This window comes from Thermobia domestica, chromosome 13 (genome assembly GCF_964235325.1).
Source record: "Thermobia domestica chromosome 13, izTheDome1.hap1.1, whole genome shotgun sequence".
Lineage (NCBI taxonomy): Eukaryota > Metazoa > Arthropoda > Insecta > Zygentoma > Lepismatidae > Thermobia > Thermobia domestica.
Window position 1 is genome coordinate 113,365,227 of NC_137466.1, and position 24,558 is coordinate 113,389,784.

At 35.5% G+C, this 24,558-nt stretch overlaps 1 protein-coding gene across 1 annotated transcript in view; it reads right to left on the reverse strand.

Moving 5' to 3' along the window:
• The window catches only part of LOC145668439 (uncharacterized), a 62,184-nt gene that overhangs the window by 12,868 nt on the left and 24,758 nt on the right, over positions 1-24,558 (reverse strand). The window contains exons 8-11 of the mRNA XM_081736303.1: positions 21,706-21,879; positions 9,714-9,852; positions 3,859-3,968; positions 1,148-1,330 (exon numbers count right to left, since the gene is read on the reverse strand). Coding sequence (XP_081592429.1) covers positions 1,148-1,330; positions 3,859-3,968; positions 9,714-9,852; positions 21,706-21,879 — 606 coding nt within the window. The remainder of the gene's footprint in view (positions 1-1,147; positions 1,331-3,858; positions 3,969-9,713; positions 9,853-21,705; positions 21,880-24,558) is intronic.

Genomic DNA, 24,558 nt, shown 5'->3' on the forward strand with positions numbered 1-24,558 from the left:
ATAATCAAGGACTCGTCTCTGCATCAATCTTATTATTGCGTCCAGTGGCGTACGTAGAATTTTGTCGAGGGAGAAGGGGAAGTTCAAGCACTCAATTTAATTTTCTTTTAAGATAAACCTTATATATATATATATATATATATATATATATATATATATATATATTAGAATAATACAAGTTTATTCTCCCATAACATCTTGTCCATGGGAGGGAAGGCTTTAAATCCCGAAACTCCCCTTTGCGTGTGCTATTGATGGCACCCTTGATTATAATAATTATGCACCCAATTATCTTATTGCCCTACACAGCATTTACAAAATCCTACATAATCACAAAGAGAAAAATTTGCATTCACCCGAGCCTCGGCGGTTTTCTTCTGGTTTTTAAGGTTCGCAAAGTATAAAGTTTTCCCTTCAATTGGAGATGCTTATCAAACTATTATCGCTCTAAAAAAAAATCAGAAATCGTTTCAGTGCTATTTTCTTTATCATGTTACACTAGAGATATACTCTCAGCCTTTCTATTATATCTATCCTCTATCATATATTCTTATCCTTAAAAATCTCAATAAGACAGCTATTGTATTGCCGAATGCTAATTTCTTTGTATGTCCACATTGGAATTTGTAAGTACTTAATAGTTCAGAAAGGATCATGTGTGTGTGTGTGTGTGTGTGTACACAATTGCCTTTATTATTATTCCTCCTCACACACAATTCAAATAATATGTATATACAAACTCCCGTTAACATTTTATCCAGCGGCGGATTTAGTCCGGGGCCGGGGGATGCCAGGTCCTCAATTTTCTGAGTGGTAAAAAGCTATTATTTATATATATTTTTGAAGTTTATAGTAAACTCATGATCTGGGTTCTGCCCCCCCCCCCCACTGATTTTATCGCAAATTTACAGATGTAAATTTTATCTTAAAACTTAATGCATTTCTATTTCCTTTTGAAAAAAGATGATTATATATATATATACGCCGACTGTAAAGATAAAATATCTAAAAAATCTATGCTATGGTTACCATTTTAGTGACTTACATAAAAAAAAACTATCACTGAAAGACTGAACTATTCTTGAAATATACTGCTACTACTGTTAATAATATTTGACTAGATTATTTTGACTATTTAAATTGATACCTTCTGACGCCCAGCACCAAGATTGAGGCGAACAGGAATTTCGCGTCGTTGTGTGATGCCTTTCAGTAACTGATAAGCATCCATCATGCTAAATTGTGGACGGGGATTTTCAACTGGACCAACTACGTCAGGCTGTTCCAGTAGAATGAACCAAACATCTACGCCATTTGGACTGTGAGTCATCTGAAAAAACAGAACAGGACATTCTCCTGAAAAGAATTCACTTTTAAAAAAATCCTTAGTTAAGTGAACAGTTAAAACAACCCTTTTCCAGGGCTCGACAACTCAACTCAAACGTAGCTGAATTGAAATCGCTTACTTACTACTACTACGAAATACTGAAACGAAAATTTATCATTTCTGAATGCGATTCACATAACAGCTGTTTAAAAATATACCAGAACACAAAGAAAAAGCATTTACTTAATGAACTAATAGAATGCATATTTTGTAATGAAATACTAATCTTGATTTCACTCAAGCACTTGCATTACTTTTTTCGCATACGCTTCAATCACTGCTTGTCATCTTCGGTACGTCTCCATCATATTGGAGTAAAAATTCAAAGTTCAGTTCTTCTGTAAACGAAGTACTGTACTATAAACAACTTTGGAATAACTAACTTTACTCAACGGCATATGGGACCCGAAGGTTCAATGATGCATTCAAAAAATATCTACACTGACTTCTTTTCTTAACAGGAATGCTTCCTAACTGTAAAATGGGTTTTGCATAATTTGAAAACAGATTTAGACAGCCCCTCCGAAGATGTAAAATAGCTATTCCAAAGTTGTAACTGCTAATTGACATAAATAACGAAGTTATGGCACAATCAAAATTTGAGATAAGTGAACCCAAACAATGAAGAAAGAAAAGAAAAAAAGTAACTTCGAATGTAAGCATCTATAAGAAATCAATAAGAAGCATCTAACATTATACATACCATAGGTACCATCAAAAGCATTATTATCAATGCTGTATGTATGACATTTACATCATGTTTGACGCATATAAGATTTCTGGATAATAGTGAATAAAAATATACTACTAATGTGCAGCAGTGTTGTAAACTTTAAAGAGTTATTTGAGTAGACTGATTACTACAGCTTTGATCCACTGATTTTAAAATACACCACAAGAAATAATAGTTTGTGATAAAAGTAGTTCCAAAGAATACTATCTCAACCTCAAATACACAAACATGTACACAGCCCCAACCGATTTGTCAGAATGTAAAATCGTTCAATGATTTTGTAAACAATATTCCTAACGGAATAATTTCCAAATTAATACAACACATTTCTCATGTCAAACCATAGAATATTACAGTAAATTTAACAAAATAGTCATTAAGGGATCATGCTAGGAAGAAAAAGTGAAAGGAAAATTACTAAAATGAATTCCGTTTACCAGTCCTCGGCGTGATCTTGTGGTTAGTATATGGATTTTCCATGCGGCAGATTAGGGTTCGAATCTTCCTCAGATCAACTATTTTTTTTTTTCATTCGGGAAAAACATTATTAAAGAACAGTAGAAAACTTCACAGAAATGCCAAATATACTCAAATACTACAAGTAACATCAAACGAATAACATTAATGTTATGTTAGATAAAATTATTATGTATGTTTTAATGTTTGAACAATGTATAAAACAAAATACCTTCTTACAATAATGACAACACACTAGAGTGTTTAAATGACAAAATTAATATATCCAGAAACTTTACGAAGTACATTCTTACAAGGTATGTAAGGAAAGTAATATCACGAAGTCTACAAGTATGAAAGAACAAAACAATTATTTACTTAATAATCAGAAATATAATATCTCATTAAAATTCTTCGAATTATTGTGCTCCTTATTCGAAACATCTTTACCAGCGGAATTTTCAATCTGCGAAGGCATTCTAGAAGGCCTGTTCAGGAAATGCGTTTTTAAAGCTATTTCGCAAGCTGCTTTCGCGTCGTCAATTGTTCTGTAACGATGTCCTTTCAAGGAGAATTTCAAACGGGAAAACAAAAGGAAGTCTGTGGCGGCCAAGTTGAGACTGTAGGCAGCGTTGCCACGTTAGATTTGGCCAGGTAGCTGGTCACGACGAAGGCAGTGTGGGCTGGCGCGTTGTCATGATGAAGTTTCCAATTGCCGCTGATGTCTATTCTGACGCGTCGGGTAGAGCTCCCTCGTGACTAAGCGGTTAGCGTACGCGCCTTTGGCGTGGGAGATCCGGGTTCGATTCCCAGCGAAAGCTCATGTGATTCGGATTCCACGTTAATCAGTAGGTTCACGTCTCATACAACCTCGTTGCTGAAAGGGACGCTAAACTAAAAATCAACTCAACTCTGACGCGTCGGATCCCTGGTCTAAATCTCTTGAAAACTTCTAATTAAAATTTAGAGCTAATCGCTGTCCCGGGAGAAACAAACTCACGGTGAACAATCCCTCTTATGTCAAAAAACAAAATGGGGATCGTCTTGATCTTTGATTTGCTCATTCAAGCCTTCTTGAGGAGAGGGGATGTCGACGTATACATTCCTTAATATCGAGGCTAATACCCAACCGTTGACAGAACATATTAAGTGAGTTCAAGGTTAGTATTTCTCTAAGAAAAATATTCCAGTTTTAGGAAGCAGGGGAAATCTATTATCTCAACTTTCCCACTACTTTAAGAACTGCATAACAGATGCGACTAATAACCTCAAAGACACTTACCGTCAGCTGAGTAATACGAAGTGGTGAAACGCCTGCGATTCCGGCTATAGCTCGGCGAAGAGAATCTTGGGCAGCTTCTAAACTGAACTGTACCAACTCATTATACGTCACTATAATATGAACAGAAAAATATTATGAATAAAATTTCAAGTTGAAATAATAAAAAGAAAGTTATAATTTCTTGAAACGTTATAACTACATGAAGATGTGTACAACAAAAGCTACGGAAATACACAGAGAACTTCACACAATTTTAATTTGAAAGCAACGACTCACAAAAACGTTTGCAGTCTTACGACAAAGTTGGCTAGTGAACTTACCAATCTTTTGCACACTACAAATATAAAAGCTTAAATCATGCAACATCATATCAAACCATCGAACGAAAATAAAATAAACTGTACAAATAAAAATATATGTGAATAAATATACGAAGAGTAAACACTTACTAAGAACGACAGTTAGTACTAGATTATCTGTATTCTTAAGATTATGCGAGGTAAATGCAACGAATTTGATTTAATTGATTGGCGTTGAGTGTGAGTACGCCCACACTACTTAAATATTTCGTATCATATTCTCTTGATTTAATGAATGTGATACATAATACAATTTGATTGATTTTTTAATATTACAATATAACATTTGTTGCACCTCCGAGAAAAATCTGTTAAATGGCATTTTCCTCGGAAATTAAAATAAATATTGCAAAAGGACCAGAAAGAACCAAAATGATCAAAAGAACCGGATCGTTCCTTAAGCACCTAAATACCCATTACACAATATATTGCAACGGAAAAATAAGAACTGATTATATATACACACAGCAACATTAGAACTGATCTCTGCATCCGTTAGTGCTGTGGATATGCAAATACGGTATGTTCAAACTGTTACATGGTTTTATTAAAAAAATACATATTTTTGATATTTCCTGTGTACTTGAATTGTGCTTTTGGTTCTTCTGAAAATCTATTCAATTTATTCTGAAAATCAATTACAGCGCGAAACCATATAAATTAAAAAGAAGTTGAAGAAGTACTCGACATGCATCCACAACAGCTTACAATGAATACTCAGAGAACTTTTCAGCATTTCAACTTTTTAAGAGCATTTATACACGAGAACACAGTATTCTCCGTCTTATAAGCAAAGGAGATGGTTGACACCTGTAAGAGAGAAACGACGATAGAAGAACTGATAGAATGAAGATAATACGAAAAAGTACAAGGAATACAAGAGTACTATCTACTACACGCTTACAGGGTCTGGATTTAAGTATAACTATAATCCTTCGAATCAAATGTAAGCATTTACACACTTTGCTGAAACAATGATATATATACAAACAATAATGACACTTCATAAACCTACAAACAGTTATATTCAGAAGAACAAGGTTAGAAATTCTTGGCATTATTATTTGGATACAGACTATGGAAAGAAGTCTAGGCTGTAGTCAGACGGAATGTTAAAATGTATGGACACTGACGTGTTCGGAAGTTGAATGAATGTATTATGTTAAAGAAAAGGAAGTGATATACTTAGATATACTATTGTTGACAGTAATTGTGTTGCAGTTCATAACAATAGAAGGATTAGCAGAATGAAGGTGTTTCAGTGTTAGTCGATGTTGACCTTGTGTTCAGAAAATAACGTTGATTATGGGGAGCAAGTATTGTATTAGGGTGGACTTAATAATAAATAATTATAAAGGAACAAATTGATTACTTTGAGCTAATATTGTTAATTAGTTTGAGCTAATATTGTTAATCCAATTCGCAGGTATAATAATTCGAATTCATCTATGGTCTTAGAGTAACCTTTTTACTGTTTACATTGCTTTAGGTTCCATGTAATATTTCTTTTTAATCGTTTTTCCCCTGCATAGCTTAATAGCTGATGCCGTTAACCGTTAACTCCGTTAATGATAACCGTTAACTCCCCAGTCACTTCTCTCTTTTTTTATTGGTTTGGTTGTGTAGACCAAATAAATATGATTTCACTACATAGAATGAAATAGAAACTAATGTAAAACAATGTAAGGGTGAAGAAAGCTATTTATCATGCATGAACTACGACAGAATTTAAGAGACACTTTATGATTATTATAAAGATGATGGTGATTCTTATGGACACTATTGCAAATATCGAAGTAATTTAAAAGTACATCATTACAATAAAAATGCTGTGAAAGTAGTACTAATACTGTCCTAGTCCTACATGAACTTCGTTGGCTCTTCAGTATTTTTCTACAAAACAAGAATTGCTTTCCTTTTAATACTGAAAGTAGCGTTGTCAAAATAATTCTTATTTTTCTAGTTTTTTTCTTCCTGCTATTATTCTTTCTGAACATTTCATACACTTGCTCATAAACATATTGAAAAAAAAGTTTCAAACCATCGATACAAATGTATCTTCTGTCGAGCAAATTCTGTGATTGGTTATTCCTACTTCACTGTACGACTGTTTTTGGAAATAGCGAGAATATGAAGAAATAAACATGCCTACAAGATACTAAACGATCCAGCAGATAACTAGGAGACTGTAATAATTCAAAAAGTCATTCTGTGAATGACCCCGAAAGACATTTTTATCGACTATCCAGATATAGCATTACTAAAGATCTTTGTATCTATCCGCAAGATTGCGAAGAAAATTGCATATTAGAACTTGACTTCAGTGGTAGCTATAAATGACAACCATACTTACGTATAAATCTGGACTTGGTTGAATGATGTACACCCACAATTGATAGCCATTTCTTATTGTGTAAGGAGTCATTTCTTATATTTTCGCTAATTGTAGTAAGAGGAATAATAATGATGCAATGACATGCACAGGGAGATTATATAATCTCATGTGTTTTTTCCCTTTAATTAAGACCCATTCAGCATTAGACTTTACTATGTTTCTCTATCCAGATTGTATTGCTACATGTGTCTTACACAATACACCGATACTGAAAGTACTATATCATTTTACTGAATAGTCCACTTATCTGCTACATAATCACATCTCCTTCGCCATTCTCTCGTCTTTCGTGATTTCAAAGAAGCTTCTTGGAGCACTACTTTACTTGCCAATGAGTATATATAAGATAACCACAAAAGTTCTTGCCGTTTTTAACATTCCAATAATCATGCGCTCATAAGGAGGAAACGAATGACACATGTGTCTGCCAACGATCAGGAGTTAGTCTGACTATCGACCTTCATTAATACAAGCACGTTGCGCACATACAGCAGTCATAGTCACAGCAGTGTCGAAGAGAAATGGAAGTATCGAAGTAGCTTGTTTGCACGTGTTTGTTGTATGACTTTACCAGGTGTACCACTTAATAATGCGGATTTGGTACGCAAAGAAAATAAGAAAAGTTTCACAGAAACAACAAAAGGGGTTTATTCAAAGTAATGCCCATCGCTATCTACACATTGCTTCCATCTTTCAGACAACTTGCGGATACCGTCCCAAAAGAACTTGGTGTCCTTGGAAGCAAATTCTTCACAGACCCCCTGTTTCACCTCTTCATACGTTCGGAAGTGCTGCTCAGAAAGTGCGTGTGGCATCGACCGGAACAAGTAGTAATCTGGAGAGGCAAGGTCTGGTGAATAAGGCGGGTGAGCTAATATTTCCCAGCCTAGGTCCTTTAACGTGTTTTAAAAGGCTTTGAATTGTATGATGACGCGTTATCATGAAGCAAAATTACTTTGCCGTGTCTTGTTGCCCAATGTGGTCGTTTGACGATCAAAGTCTGAGATTGATGATTTATTGTCGGTAGCGATCACTATTAACAGTTTCACCGGGTTTGAGAAGCTCATAGTACACTACACCCTCCTCATCTATCCACACACAGAGCATTCATTGTCTTTTGTCCAAACCAATTTGGCCTTGCAGTCGATGTTGATGGCTGACCTGGATCAATCCACGACTTTTTGCGTTTAGGATTTTCAAAATAAAGCCACTTTTTGTCACCAGTCACTATGCGATGTAGAAAGGATTTTCTTTGGTGACGTTGAAGTAGGACTTCACAGATGACTTTTCGATTTTCCATTTGTCTCTCAGTCAGTTCATGTGGCATCCATTTCCCTTTCTTCAAAACCTCACCCATTGCTTTTAAACGATTGGAAAACGTTTGCTGAGCAACTTTCAATCTTTTGGCGAGTTGTTTCTGAGTTTGACACGCATCTTCATCCAATAATGCTTGCAGTTCTTGGTTCTCAAACTTTTTCGGTTAGCTTGGTCATTTGATGTCTTTAACATTGAAATCGGCACTCTTAATGTGTTTAAACCAGCGTTCACAGGTATCTTGAGATGGAGCATGTTCACTATAAGCTTCCCGAAGAATTCGAAAACTTTCAGCAGCACTTTGCTTCAAAATGAAGTAACACTTCCCGCACATGCTCTTTTTTCGGCATGAACTTTGCCATGTCTGAGAATAAATATTTCTATGCAGTTAACAGCTTCGTCCCACTTGACCGAGGACTGCACGCTCTTATCACTAGAACGAAATAGCACACACCTGACATCGAACCGAAAGCACTCTGCTGCAACACTACCTATCGAACAAAATCCGCATTACTAACTGGTACACCTGGTAAAGTAGGCTTGTCAGCTGCCGCATCAAGTCACCGCATATGCCAAGCATTTAAGGAGAATGCCATGAACGGGCGCACCGCCAGACATTGGTTCTAGAATTTCCGTTCGGGAGATGTGAGCCTTTCAGATGAACCTCGCAGTGGACAACTCCATGTGTTGTATGATGAGGCCTTGGAAGCAACCACCGAGAAGAACAGTGATCTAACGTGTGACGAACTTACAGAAAAGTTCCATGTTTCCGCTGAAACAGTCAGACTGCACCTGAATGGGATAGGGAAGTCTTCCACGTTAAGCAAGTGGGTATCCCGCACGTTGTCGGCAGCCAACAAAGAACAACGAATGACAGCCTGTTTGTTCTTGCTCACTCGGCATCTGAACACACCCAGCTCTCTGGTGACGAAAAGTGGGTTCTCTATGACACTCACAAGCATACCAGACATTAGCTGTTGCTACATGACTGTGTTCCTCACACCTCAAGACCACCTCTGCACCCACGAAAGGTTATGCACTGTGTATGGTGGAACTGGCGGCAAGTGGTGCATTACGAACTCCTTCCACCTGATCAGACCATCTCTAATGACTTATACTGTCAGCAGTTGCAAAGGGTGCACCGTGCATACGGTAGGAGGAGCCGGCACTAGTGAATCGCAAGGATGTGCTGTTCCTGCACGACAATGCCAAGCTCATGTGGCAAAGAGGATCCAGGACAGACTTCAGCAACTTGGCTGGGAGACAATGTGCCATGCACCATATTCACCAGATCTTGCGCCAACAGATTACCACTTATTTCATTCCTTCGACAAGCCCTCCGTGGGAGATCCTTCGCAAATGAGGGAGACCTGCGGAACGCACTCACGGACTTCTTTGCATCCACGACCGCCGAGTTTTATCACCAGGGTATTGTGCAGCTGCAGGAACGTTAGCAAAAGGTGTTGAATGCAGATGGAGATAACTTCGAAACCTAAAAGTATGTACCATCCACTGCATTATCTTTGTTTATCACTGCTCTAGAATGGCAGGAACTTTTTTGGTTACCTTGTACAAGTCTGGATGCTAGCGAATTTAAATACACTGTATAATTTTAAATGCTTATTTCTGCTATTAAATATAAGGAGCGCTAACTACAGCAACAATTCAAACTACTACGACTAGTTTATCAATGTAGTATTAAAAACAACATCCAAAACTCGTAACTAAAAAAACACGAAAACAAACATGCACACACATGAAAATGAAGAGAGGTGTTAATAAGCTACCTTGAAGAGTTAGCTTTAAGAAGAGGCGGTTAATTCGATTGAGACATGGTGTTATTTCAAACTTAGACCAGGCAGGATGGCCTGTTCTGTAGGCAAAGTAATGAGTACTTGCCACATTTTGGAAGGCACTTGTGTTATCCTAAGAAAAATTTCCAAATGTTAAATACAGAATTTAACAATGCAAGGTTTTGATCATTACTACACAAAAAACATGTACACATCTAATAGTATTCATATCATATACACCATAGTTTCACATAAAAAAAAAAAAAAAAATCACGCAGTATACAGTAAAATGACTTCAGGCTCTTCGCTGAATTAACCCGTTAAAAAAATTAGTGAATAACTTAAAAACAATGAAAAATATAAATAATATAGCAAGTAAGCCAAGTTGAATCTACAAAATGCTATTAAAACAACTGTTTCCAAACCTTTTTTTATACACAAGAAATTTGAATGCGTAGCTGTTTATGACGTCATAATTATTGGGCACAATGTATATACTATACCAGTGATCGCCAAACCGTCGATCGCGAGCTACAAGTAGCGCGCGGGAACATTTTCGGTACATCGTGTTAACGCTCCGGTAGGCTAACCTTGATTCCTCCACTGAGCTGACGCTAACAACAGGGGGCGCTGACGACAACTGCTTGTTTCTCCCGCGTAACTGCGATTGTCAGCCTCATCTCACAGCTGATTGTATATGCATGGGGTTGTGCACATTAGGTTTTTCATGTGTATATTAGAATTGTGTGTATTTTATGTGTATTTTCTAATTAGGATAGTTTGATTTCATACTTAAGTAGAAATGTACGTTTATAGGTAATAAACAAATATAAGAATTTCTTTGTAATGTTGGTAGCTCACAGCACGATTTAAAAACGGTACGGTAGCTCAGAAGCTTCATAAGTTTGGCAACTACACCACTATACGAAAAGTCTTGAATATAATTATTACTTCATATATATTACCAGTTATTCACCAAAACAAAAAAGTAAGAGATCAGCTTAGCGAAGATTTTAGATTAAATATAAACAGTGTACAATCAATGCATTTATAACAATAAAATGTGTTCCGTTAATTCGATTGTGTTTGTTTCGATCCCTATGCAAGAGCTTTCTTTTAACCTCTTAGCTTGCTTTATTAGCAAGTTTACTTTAGTTCTTCACTTCAAAATTTTTATATGGTGAAAGCAGTTATGAACTGATTTAAAATTATCTTCAGCGTGAAATATACTGCTTTAATAGAACATCATTTACAGTATGTGTTTATGCAAAACGTTTTTCAAGTGTCGTCGGATTTGAGTGTGTTATGGATTCCAGGTTGAAAGCTCAATCAACATGTAATAACTTCTAGAACTTTCCTTAAATTACGACGTCGTAAAGCTGTTTAACGCCAGATCTTCAACTATACTATAACGACGTCCACACTTTCATGCAACCATTACTCCATGTTAATGATCTTTATTTCCAAAGTCATGAATAACAATGACGAAATTTCTTCATTAGGTCACCCATCTTCAATGAGTTTCCAGCATACATTTTTCTCTTACCATCCTCTTACAACGCAGGGGGTAAAATCTGGAGACTTTGCAGGCTAAGAAGTAGGTCCTTTGCGACCAATTCATACCGCACCAACTTGTTCATTCAGATGATATCTCATCTGAAGGGGCTCAACTGGTATTCAGTGGGAAGAGATGTCTCGTCTTCTTGACAGCAAAAAGCAGTACATATACTCAAGGAGCCCTATTGCAGAATGAAATACTCCAAATCATCCTATTTTACTATATATGTTTTTCTGCTGTTATATTGTAGCTAACAGCTCTTTCATTATTATTATTATTAATATTCAAGTTAATTTTTTTAGTATTATAATAGGTCGTAAACTGTTAGTTCTACAGGATTAAATTCATTATTTTCAGTAAAATATCCATTACAATTTTTCCGTATTTTATTGAATTATTCATTAATGTCTTGTTTTCTTAGGATAATGTACCAATTCTTCGTATTCTCTAAATTTCCCTGAATTTTCCAACATAAAATCTACGCAGAAATTGGTATTTTCGAAGTTTACAAAATTTTTCAATAAAAATTTTCAGTGTTTATTCAATAAACGAATACTCCATTTTGTATAAGAAAAAAATAGTTTTTGGATGAAAATCGTCATACACTAAATATAGTAGTAAGAATAACACAATTAACCTTGCACTAACAGCATGATCAAATAGTTTGTACTTTTGCAGTAACATAGTTGTTTGTTTCGTTTAATACCGAAGCTTGCAGTTCATATGAAATAACACAAACCTGACTTTTATCGGGCCACAGACTTTAAATGTTCTCTTCAGTCGTTGGTCATCTAACTGCTCCGTGTTCACATTAGTTTAGATATGCATTTGAAAATACAGATTACAGTTCCAAATTTAAGTGCAACGACCTTAATTTACACTTAGCGAATATCTTTACCTGAAGTATATAAGTGACATGTAGTTTTTTTTCTTTTTTTTTTTTTAGTGAGTAGAATACAGATAGTAGAAGAAAAGAAGAAATGCCTATTAATATTGATGCATGTCGAATGTAGTGTAAATTGAAGGTCTTTTATATGTTTTCAATTATAGTGAACACAATCTCCCCACCACTTTTTTAGCCGGCCTTGGCCTCGTTTTCCATTCAGTTCTATAGCATCCATTCAGCGAGTTACATATTCCAACCATCTCAGTCTACTTTCTTGCGGTTTTTCTACTACTGGTCTCATCTTTACTGTTCCTCGGATCCTTTCATTCTTAATTTTGTCCTTCCACAGTATCTTCATCTCCGCAATAACAACTTCTGTTCCTCTCTTTTCTTCATCGTCCAACATTCCGCTCCGTATAATACGGCAGGCTTACTATTATTTTATAAACTTTTCTTTTAAGGAGTATTGGTACCTTACGGTCACACAATACTCCTGTCACTTCTCTCCATTTTGTCCAACCGCACTTAATTCTGCTGTTTACATCTTCTGTTCTTGCATTTCCCTGCAGTATTGATCCCAAGCACTTGGATTTCTTCGTCATTAACTCTTTTCGTCTAGTCGTATTCTTGTATTATCGATACATTTTTCCTGACAGGACAATATAAATATTGTGTCTTGGTTTTACTAATTCTAAGCCATTTGCTCTACAACCATCTAATTTCTCTTGCAGTGCTGCCTTGGTCTCATTCACAGGCACGATGTCATCCGCAGATGGCATATCCAAAATGTTAACTCTTGGATATTCTTTGTAAGTTCGTCCATCACAATTACAGAAAAGTATAAGCTTAGACTAGATCTCTGATGAAGTCCCACTTTAACTGTAAACGCTTCTATTATTCTGCGCGCGCTCTTCATTCCTGTCCTACATCCATTACACATATCTTCAATTACATAGATGTATCTGTTCGGAGCACACTTCTTCAGTGACCACCAAATAAGATCCTATGGCACTCTAACATACGTTTTCTCTAGGTCGATGTAAACCGCATAAAGATATTTCTGGTATTCTCTGTACTTTTCCGTTAGCATCCTAAGTGCAAATATTGCATCCATTGTCGATCGTCTTCACATGAAACCAAATTGGTTCTCTGCTATTTCGGTCTCTTATCTCAATCTTGCTTCTATCACTCTCAACCAGAGCTTCATTCATGGCTCATAAGTTTTATTCCTCTGTGGATGCCACATTCTTGCACATCTCCTTTGTTTTAAAAAACCGGTAGAATGTAGATGCTTTTCCATTCGTTTGGAATATTTTCTGCTTCCAATATCCTATTAAAAAATCGAGTAAACCATTTCACTTCTCCTTTACCTAAACTTATCTATGCTTCAATAGGAAGATTATCTGATCCTGGAGCTTTAGCATTTTTCATAATTTTCATGCCATTTTCTATCTCTACCATGGTCACAGGCCGAACCAATCCCTGATTGGTGGATAGATTTTCGCAAGTTTCTCTCGGGATTTCTTCATTGAGAAGTTTCTGAAAATACTCTGAAAATACTACGAGGCGGTATGACTCTTACAGCCCTTTGTATCATGCAGGTTTTGTGTGCTCCATAAGATGAAGTCGATGTGAGATACAATATTTCTTCAGGACTTCTATACTGAAGGATTTCAAAAATAAATCCTGTAGAAGTCTACCTACTGGATTTATCTTTGAAAGTTTTTCATGTGTAACTCAGACATGATTAATGTCTACGTTTTGGAAAAGACTTCAGATTGATTTCGTTTTTACTCTATTCTCCACAATAGAATAGGAAATAATAAATTTACTAATATTGTATAAACAGAACATCTGTTTCAATATTGTCAATGGAGTACAATTGGTGGTCTCCCGGTGAACAGCTGAATATCATCATCAAAATTTGAAATCTAAGGAACGCTCCAGAAGTTCTCATTATGCAAGACTCCGCTTTCGAAATCAGACGGGAATTCAAAAGCATCATCCATTATATCGGCTTTTATGACACAGTTCACATCTAGCATCTACCAAATGTAATCTTAATTCCATGAATAGATAGTATTGTTGTAAAGCACCTGGCAAAACATGAATTTGGAATGATAATGGGTACAAAAAAAATCAAAACTAATACTTATTTTTCAAGAATACTCTGTACGTATGGTAATAATACAAGAATACTAACAAGGAAGGGTCACGCAGTGGCTCCGCTGAGATCCGAACGAGACAATTGTGTTTGCATTTGAAATGCTATAACTAGATGAATCCCAAAGTTATACGTGCCACCGGGAGGAATATCGTGAGTTACAACATATTTTGTAATGTAAGAACTACAAAAAAATTACATGGCAGAATAGTTTGAACCGAGTCATTTGTTCGGAAACGGTTGGGTAAGTGGAAAACTCGGCCAACACGTATCCCATCATTTTCAACGACAACTTTTTGGGGTAAAAAGCTTTGTCCCAGGGTCCCCCGCAGGGTCCCAGACGGGGTCCAACTCAAAATTTTCAAATGGCAAGGGAGGTTAAGTGGCACATTATTTGAAAGCTGTTGTAAAATGAAAGAAAATGCAGCAGGTCTCGACTCTCTACAACAACCCTGTGCAAAATGGCGACGGGTCAAAATGTAAACAAAAACTTAATTGAAAAGTCCATGGTCACCCCTATAAATCGGAAATGGTGAGACAAATGTGAAAACAGAAAAGGATGTGTGGTATTATTTTCAAAGTATAACGATTTAAGTGAAAACGTCTTGTCCCAGGGTCTCCACATGGTCCCAGGTGGGGTCCAACTAAAAAATTTCAAATGGCAAGAGAGGTAGGACATCGTTTTAAAGCTCTTGTTAAGTGAAAGAAGATGGAGCACGTCTCGACTTTCTACGACAACCCTGTCCAAAATTGCGGTGGGTCAAAATGTAAACAAATTTGAAAACAATCCAAGATGGCCGCTTAAAAGCTATATCGAAAGGATAAGCATACCGAACTGCTGAAGCTAGGAAAACAAATTTGGCATTAATGTTAATTAGTAAGTGACTAAAATATGCAAAATGTTCAAAAACGCGACATCTTGAGTTCAAAATGCCGCACTATGTATCGAACGCATATCCAGCTCACACCACTGGTGTTGGAGAAGTGAACGTTTATGGTTAATAGTCCACAAAATATCAAAGAGTATAATCTGTAATCCAATATGGCTGCCAGCGTGAAAAACGCGGCGCGAGTTTGTATATAAACATGTTATTTCTTGGAATACTGTGACCAAGCCAACAAAGTTTGACGCAGTTCGATGTACTGAAATGACTTACATATGTTTGGTACTACTTGCCAATCTTGCAAATGATTTTTTTTTTTTTTTATTTGGTATTGTTTGAAGTATTGAGATCAAACCAACGAATGACATACAAATGTAACCATCACGAATACGTTACAATAGAGCCCCCAACTTACTGATGCAGCAAGTTCTTTCTGTATGAACTACATATGACAAAATTAGAAAAATACCCGAAGGTGTTCAACTTTTTTTTTTTTTTTTTTAACTATGAGTAGGAAGTCATAGTTGTGTGTTCATCGCATATTCGTTATATTCAAGTAAATAATGCCGAGAGTACCGTGACGAACGTGCATTAAGAAGAAACCATATATATGTTGTTACCGAATGAAATAATAGTTGAAGTGAATCGAAATTCAATTGTTGTTTAGTCTTCCTAGTATTTCTAAATACATAATAGAGAAAAATAGAGATTTAGATTTGTACTGTTGTCGTAGAAAGTCAAGACTTGCTTCATCTACTTTCATTTAACAAGATCTTGCAAACGATGAGCTTCTTAACCTCTCTTGCCATTTGAAACTTTTTAGTTGGACCCCACCTGGGACCCTGTGGGTACCCTGGGACAAGACGTTTTCACTTAAATTGTTGGACTTTGAACATAATGCCAGACTCCTTCCTATTTTCAAGTCTCACCATTTCCGATTTATAGGGGTGACCGTGGACTTTTCAATTAAGTTTTTGTTGACATTTTGACCCTCCGTGATTTTGCCCAGGGTTGTTGTAGAGAGTCGAGACCTGCTGCATTTTCTTTCATTTTACAACAGCTTTCAAATGATGTGCCACTTAACCCCCCTTGCCATTTGAAAATTTTGAGTTGGACCCCGTCTGGGACCCTGCGGGGGACCCTGGGATCAAGTTTTTTACCCCAAAAAGTTTGTCGTTGAAAATGATGGGATACGTGTTGGCCGAGTTTTCCACTTACCCAACCGTTTCCGAACAAATGACTCGGTTCAAACTATTCTGCCATGTAATTTTTTTGTAGTTCTTACATTACAAAATATGTTGTAACTCACGATATTCCTCCCGGTGGCACGTATAACTTTGGGATTCATCTAGTTATAACATTTCAAATGCAAACACAATTGTCTCGTTCGGATCTCAGCGGAGCCACTGCGTGACCCTTCCTTGTAAGTTTTACACTTCTGTGAAAATAAAAATGAACACTAATCTGAAGAAAGAGAATAGATGATTTTATAGTAAAACTTTTCAGTAAGTAATAGGATACGTTCATCACTTGAAATTTGAAAAAGCCACATTTGTTCGGCATACATCACTTTCAAGGAGAACATAACTTCTTTCATCGGGTGTTATAGGATTCACTTTTGTCAGAATGTCCGCTACAGACATCCACAGAACATCTGCGCTTCTTGGATATGAGAATGATTGAGATGGTCAGGTGGATGAAGAAAAGTTATTTTTATTTCAGCAAGTTCCTCATTTTTTGTAAAACATACCCGAACCACCAATTTCCTTCAGACAGCGGTGACATAGCCTGACATAACTTCTAATTGAAGTTTATTTGGAGATTGTGACATTTCCTTTTCTCAACTCTGCAAACCATCTAAAAAGTGTTTCACCAATAATGTTGATGTAGTTTTGGGAATGAATGCATGATATTGCTGTGTTTCTTTGATAGTCAATGCTTGATTGAAGTGACTTTCCATTAACATGTCAGCTTCAGTATATTCCTCTTGGGTTGAGTACGCAAAATTTACTTTGGTAATGTTTTCTACTGCCCACTCAAAAAGTTGTATTGGAGTTTGAATTTGATTGTCATAGGGTCTCTTTACGGAACCGCATACTTCATCGCAAGGCCCTTTTCCATGTGCTATAGCCGAGAAGTACCACCATCCTTTCACTTTTAAAGCTGCCTCATGAAAGCAGAGGTTCAAAGTTTTTCTTATTTTTGTATTGAGCGGTATACCTGTCGGAAAAATAAAAAACCTTGTTAGGAATTTTTTGAAATTCGGATGTCAGAAATATGAGTGTTTTGAAAGGTGTCAACAGCAACTGTATTGTGCTCCAGGCAATCGGAAACAACTAACATATTTAACATCTTCGGCTTTGTTTTCCAGTTTGAAATATGAAACAAAAGGATAGATTGTGACCTGTTAGCTTGTCCAGTGGTAGCTCTGTGCTTCATCTTGTGGCGCTGTGCTATAATTTTCAGAAAAATCACAGATGACAGCAAATTCTGATTCTTTAAGATTTTCTTTTGTGCAGTTAAGGAAGGCTCCCTGTTGTTTGGCAATGAACTCATGCCTGCCCGCTAAAGCTGCTTCAATTCGTTTGGTTTGTTTAGGCTTAACTCCTTATGTAACAGCGAGGCTACGAAGGATTGGACATATTACTTGAAGTGGCATCTGAAGCACTACTCGGTTTCCACCTTGGAGAAATTTTGTGAGCCCATCGAGACTCTTTAATTACAAGGGGAATATTAGATTCAACTAACACAGATGATTTGACATATGTGAAAATGTCACTATGAAATTCACGTGGCATTTGTGATTACGATTTGTGGCATTTCTGCATTTTTTACACCAATTGTTTTTTTCTATAAAAAACACCTGGTTTAAACCAACCAGCCCTGCTGTTGTACAAGTGCTCTATGTATACTTTTTACAAACCACGTTTATTTACAGTAACATTTTTTATTCTGAAACTTGTATTAATATTATTTTAAAATTCAAAAGTATCAGCAGTTTTACTTGCTTTAAGTTAGTTTTTAACGTATGAGGTAATAAGTATAGTCAGCAGACTACAAGTCGGTATGATATGCTTCAGACCCATTACTGTACTCTTCATGTTAGTGTTCAGATATATTCTCACGTTTTTTTTTTTTTTTTTTTTAAAGTGCATTCGTGTATATTTCAGCTAGGTACAGGGTATTAATCAAAACTGTGTTAGTTTTCAATTTTTTTTTTTTTTTTTTTAAACTGAACCCATTATCATCCCAAATTCATATTTTGCCAGGTGCTTTACAACAATACTATCTATTCATGGAATTAAGTTCAAAATTTTAAAATATGTACCTTTTGAAAAATTTTGAAGTAAAGTTTAGATTTTGATTTTGAAAATAAAAATTTGTATTACCCTATACGCTGTTGTATACCACAGGAAAGGGCATGAAAAATGCTGTAAAATGACACCTCAACCAGCTCGCTAGCTCAATTAGGAGAGCTGCAATTTCAATTTCAAAATACATTGAACATGCTATTTTGGGAATTTTTTCCAAACTTTACATAGCCCTATCTTCAATACCATTCGATATATACAGTTGAAATTTGGTATTTTTCTTAGTCTATATGAATAGTACCCCTGTACAAAATTTCATGACAATCTGAGATGGTAAGGTAAATTTTGTTCTCAAATTGTGTTGATTTGACCTGGAATGGCTCGTTCCAAAAAAAGGCAAATGGCGGACACCTTCAACTCATCATAAATTGTTCTGTACACAGTTTCATAATTTTCAGAAGAGAAAAACTGCATACTAATCTACTTCATTTAGACCTTAAGTGCAAAAATCACTCTTCTTCCCAAAGAAGAAAACCATGAATTATGAAGCGGCTCAAAAAGTAATTCAGAAATTTTTGTCCATAATAAGCAAACAGTGCTTTTGTGAAATAATGTAGAAAAGTAATACCCCTTGACACATCACATAGGTAACATTGTTTGCTTTTTTACAGCAACTGAACTAATTCTCTACTTTCAATTTCAGTTACATTAATGCGATAGTACCTATAGCATTTATTTTTGGAAGTTCCTCATGTGCAACTAAACATAATTAATGCCCACGTTTTTGAAAAGACTTCAGATTGATTTCGTTGTCACTCTATTCTCCATAATAGAATACGAAATAATAAAATATTCAAAACTTGGACATACAGCTAAACGTGGCATCTGAATCGCTTATGTTCCCATCCGAAAACTGAATCTTGATTAGAACCAAGAAATCCCGTCATAAGAAAATCTAAGTACTTATAACACAAGACATAAGAACATTAATTCAGTTTTTGTAAGAAGAGCTGTCTTCAATTCCACAAGTGGTTCGGGAGCAAATGTACTTCGGATTTCGAGTTAAGCTGTCTCATAGAGTCTCAGCACTGAAAAGAAATTATAACTACATTAACAAACTCCGAACAAACAGTAAGAATACTCAACAAATACGGCATCAAAGAGTAAGTGGTACAAACACTTGCGGAAAAATGTTAAAAAAAAAAAAAAAAAAAAAAAAAAGTCCGTGCCTTCTTAACTCGCTTAACTGCGATTATCGGATTCTGTAGTACACAGGTCGAGTTTTGTGTTCTAGAAGCTTACATAAGTTCAACTCAATAATTATAAATATGGATTGAAAATAAAAACCCGTTTTCGTTCTATCAATTATTTAATAATCATTCAATTTTATCAATCATCCATCTTCTTTAGTCTATAGGGCACCACCGTGGGACGTAAAATCAGAAATTTTATTTTCATCTTTCTAATTAAGTCATGAATCATGGCATACTGTAGAGTTATTAGAAAAATATTTAACAATAATAATAATAATAATAACAGATTACCCAACTACTTATGATCCTCAGTTAATTTTTCTTTCTATATTCGAAATGTTACATTCGGACGCTCTTCCTCAGGGACACACAATGGCTTAAGCTTTTTTTTTTTTTTCCCACAATGTGATCTTCACATAATTTTATCATCAACAGTGGTAATTTAAGGGGGCAGACTACTAAATATTTTTTAAAAGCTAACCATTTTTCTTTTGCAGTTTTTCGTAAGTGAAAAGTGATAATGAAATGTAACTTACTTCAGTAATAGATAATGTTATTCTACATCCGAAAATACGAATTGGAAGAATTTTCAGTGTTGCCATTCATAGAAATTACAGTGTGACCAGAATTTGAATTACCCCAAAATCTAGGTTATGGCAGTGACTAGAAAAATGAACTCAACGGCAATTGATGAATTATCATGCTGTCTGTGTTCCTTGTTAACTACTTTTTAAATAATATTTGTATTTATTTTGTAATAAAAAAATAAATATATTTTTATTACAAAATAAATATATTTAAATAAACAGTAGAATTAAAATACAAATATTTAAAAAGTAATTAACAAGGAACACAGACAGCATGATAATTCATCAATTGCCGTTGAGTTCATTTTTCTAGTCACTGCCATAACCTAGATTTTTGGGTAATTTAAATTCTGGTCACACTGTAATTTCTATGAATGGCAACACTGAAAATTCTTCCGATTCGTATTTTTGTGTGTAGAATAACATTATATATTACTGAGGTAAGTTACATTTTATTATCTCTTTTCATTTGCTAAAAACTGGCAAAAGAAAAATTGTTAGCTTTTGAAAAATATTTAGTAGTCTGCTGCCTTAAGAACTACTATGAACATTTATATCAGCACTGATGATCACCTGCCGTTCCAAATATATTGTAGTTTACTCCTATTATGGCACAGTCTAAGGTTGTTAATGAAATATGAACAACATAGTTTGAAATTAATTACGTCGTACTGTAAGATTGCTAATGAAATATTTATTTATGACAAAATTAAATGAAATATTTAATTTAAAATTCAACGGTCATACCCTTTAGACTAAAGGAAAGGAATGATTAAAATAAATTTTTATGAAAGATGGTGGAAAGTAAATGTGAAAGGAAATGGAGAAGGCTGAAAAACTCACGTACACGATATTATTCACCAAAAACTTGCATGCCCTAAAATCGAACCAAGGACCTTTCACACAAGAGGTAAATCACTGACACTTTACCGTGCACTTATCTATGAAGTCTGAAGTTAGTAGCTTTCAAGAAATCTGTTCAAACAGATTCATACCCACTAATAAATTACCCTTTTCGGATTTTTCGTAAATAAAATTAATTATAGTATATTGAACATTTGAACATATTGAACAATTTTTAATGGAATATGATATGATCAAAACTATTACACACACATTTTAGTTACACAGAATAAGAAAAAGAATAAAGTTATATATATATATATATATATATATATATATATATATATATATATACTGTACGAACATCTACGGCAAAGGTTTAATTAAGAGATACGTATCTTAGCAGTTATTGCGTCAACTATCCAATTACTTCTTAAAATAGTTCATTATATGTTCTAGTCTATGTACTAGTAAGTAGTAAACATAATTAGTGAACTTACAGCAGGAGTCGAATAGGTAGCTACACCAACGGGAACCCTTTGCACATGATTCATAACCTCCATTTCAACAGTCCAGTTCTTATGCGAGAGAAAAATTTCCACTGTTGAGTAATAGCCTCTATGGACACCTAAGCTCGCTACCCATACATCGCAAAGGACACCTCTCACTTCTCTCTGATGAAAGAAAAAATGTTTTATGAATTATATTAATTTACAATCACATTTAGAAATTGTTTAAATCGGTCCAAGATTGTATTGTATATATCAACCAATAAATTATATAGTTTACAATACTGAACATGGGATTGGATGAAACAGAGTACATAATATTATACCACATACATCCATCTAAATAAACAAATAAATCTTGTCCGAAATATTAAGTGACAACGAACTATGGGGTTAAAAATATATGTGTCAGATCATATGGTACATAGTATTGGGAGCAAGACATATTGTAAACTACCACGACAGCATATGGACAACAACTTTTCCTATGGGTTACTTTGATCTGACATGGAACCATTTTAAGTGATAAGATTCAGTAAAAACTGGGAAGTCGAAAAAGAAGGAACATCTTAATATATTCCTGAGTTATAAGGCCTTCTTCATTAAGATGAAGTATGGATTCGACAGACTTGACACTGAGACTGTTATTAAAAAATGCGCTGGACTATTTCTATCTCCCAGATTCCTATATTGATAACTGTACTAAATAAGATATTTTCCACGATACAGTTGACGCGTAGAGCTATTGCACGGATCCCAATGATAAATTAGGAGCCTACGAGAGAAAGCAGAGTAGCCTGGAAGGTTATATAGGTATGATTAAAAGAAATTTAAAAGTCCGTGTCAAGGACCATTGTAGGGATGCAGAAACAGAACACTCAGTTACGGTTCTTTCTAAACATTTAAAAAACACAACACAATATTGCAGACTCAAGAATTTAGTTTGGAGCTAAAAATGAAACCAAAAACGCCTTTCAAAAAATCACAACATGAAGATAAGGGTTGGTTAAACAACGAATGGGAACTCGGATTAAAAATAACATTGGGAACTGACAAGATAAAGAAAAAAAAGTAATCGTGAGTTATCAATCTTCTCTCTCCGAACAAAAGAACGCACAACATGCATTTCAACCAAGCAACTTGATAGATGAGTTCAGAACGGAATGATCATTTGTAAGTGCTGACATCTTCAATCACTTACATCTAACATTCATTACCTTTATGCCCAGTGTCTCGTAAAAAAAATGAAAATGAAATGAAATATTTGAGTTTTACGTCCCACGATTATGCCGGTTAGGCTAAAGGAGACGGTGATGATGAGTAATGAATGAAGTGGTGGAATGAAGAAAGTGGGAGGAAACGGGAGAACCTCGAGAAAACCCACGCACACGGTGTTTGTTCACCACAAAGTTCACGTGACGGGGACTGGGATCGAACCCGGGACCCCAAGCACCAGAGGTGAACGCTTTACCACTGAGCCAACGCGCCCCCACAGCGTCTCGTGTTTTGCTAAGCATATCTGCATTATCAATGCGACTGTTATGTTAGCATTCTTATAGTTAGTTAATATTAGCAATATTTATTTTTTAAATTTTAGGTATTGATATACAGGTATGCGATTAAGAGTTTCTTAAATGCGTGATAGTTATGTTTTATAACGAGCAGCCAAACAACGGACAAGATATTTATGCAGTGCTTGACAGGCGGGATACGAATAAGCAATTGATCGCCTCACAACCACCAATTCATATTTCGAACGCAAAATACACTAAGTATAGACTCGGCAAATTACTTAGGTTAATAGAGGTCTCCAAATACAATGAGCTTTATACCACCTTTTGGTATGGCTGTAATATTAGCGGTACGCAAATTAAATTAGTAACAAAATGTTAAAATACTCCTGTTGAAGTTTTATCATTTTTAGCTTTCAAACTTAATTCCTTGACACTCTGTCCAAACTGAAGTAATATATATGGCTTAAAGAGGCCTGAAAATTTTGGCCGCAGAAATAAAATACCGTTGGATCCTGTGCCTAGCTAATCTAATAAGGATTGTTGTTAATTTTTAAGATATCTTTGTCTTTCATCTTATCTATTTACCCAAAAAGTGTTTTTCCGAAGACTTTCCAATGAGAATTTTCCACGCAAGCAAATGTGTTCTGCAAATAGTAGATTTCTACATTTCATTACCGTATGATGTTTGGTAACAAGTGTATAACATCTTAAGCTCCACACTACGTACTTTTCTTCATTCATTTATTTCTTCGTCTATTCTGCACCCAATATTTTCCTCAAAACTTTGTTACCGGATCTCTCTAAATATACAGGGTGTCCGAGAAGTCCTTCCCTGATTACAGAAATTGATAATTCAGGCTAGAAATAAGATAGAAATATGAAACTGGTGTTGAATTGTTTACAAACTATAAAAGTTTTTGTCTGTGTTAGGTTTGTTCTGTTTTACCAAGTCTCAATTTTTTTGTTTTAGGTTTGTAGTACGTAAGTAAGAAGCCCAAGAAGCCATCCAACCAACCAGGAGAAGACACAGTGTGTCCTGTGGTACCATGAGACACGATCACTAACCACGGTGCAGAGACAGTTCCAGACAACATTTGGGAGGACTCCACCTGATGTCAAGAGCATTAAAGCCTGGTATGAGAAGTTCAAGAACACAGGGTCGGTTGTTGTGGATCCCTCCAGTGATGTTGGCTAATGTGTGGATGGAAATTGAATATCGCCTAGATGTGCTACGTGCTACCAAGGGTGCTCATGTGGAAGTGTACTGATGTGACCAAAACTTTTATAGTTTGTAAACAATTCAACATCAGTTTCATATTTCTATCTTATT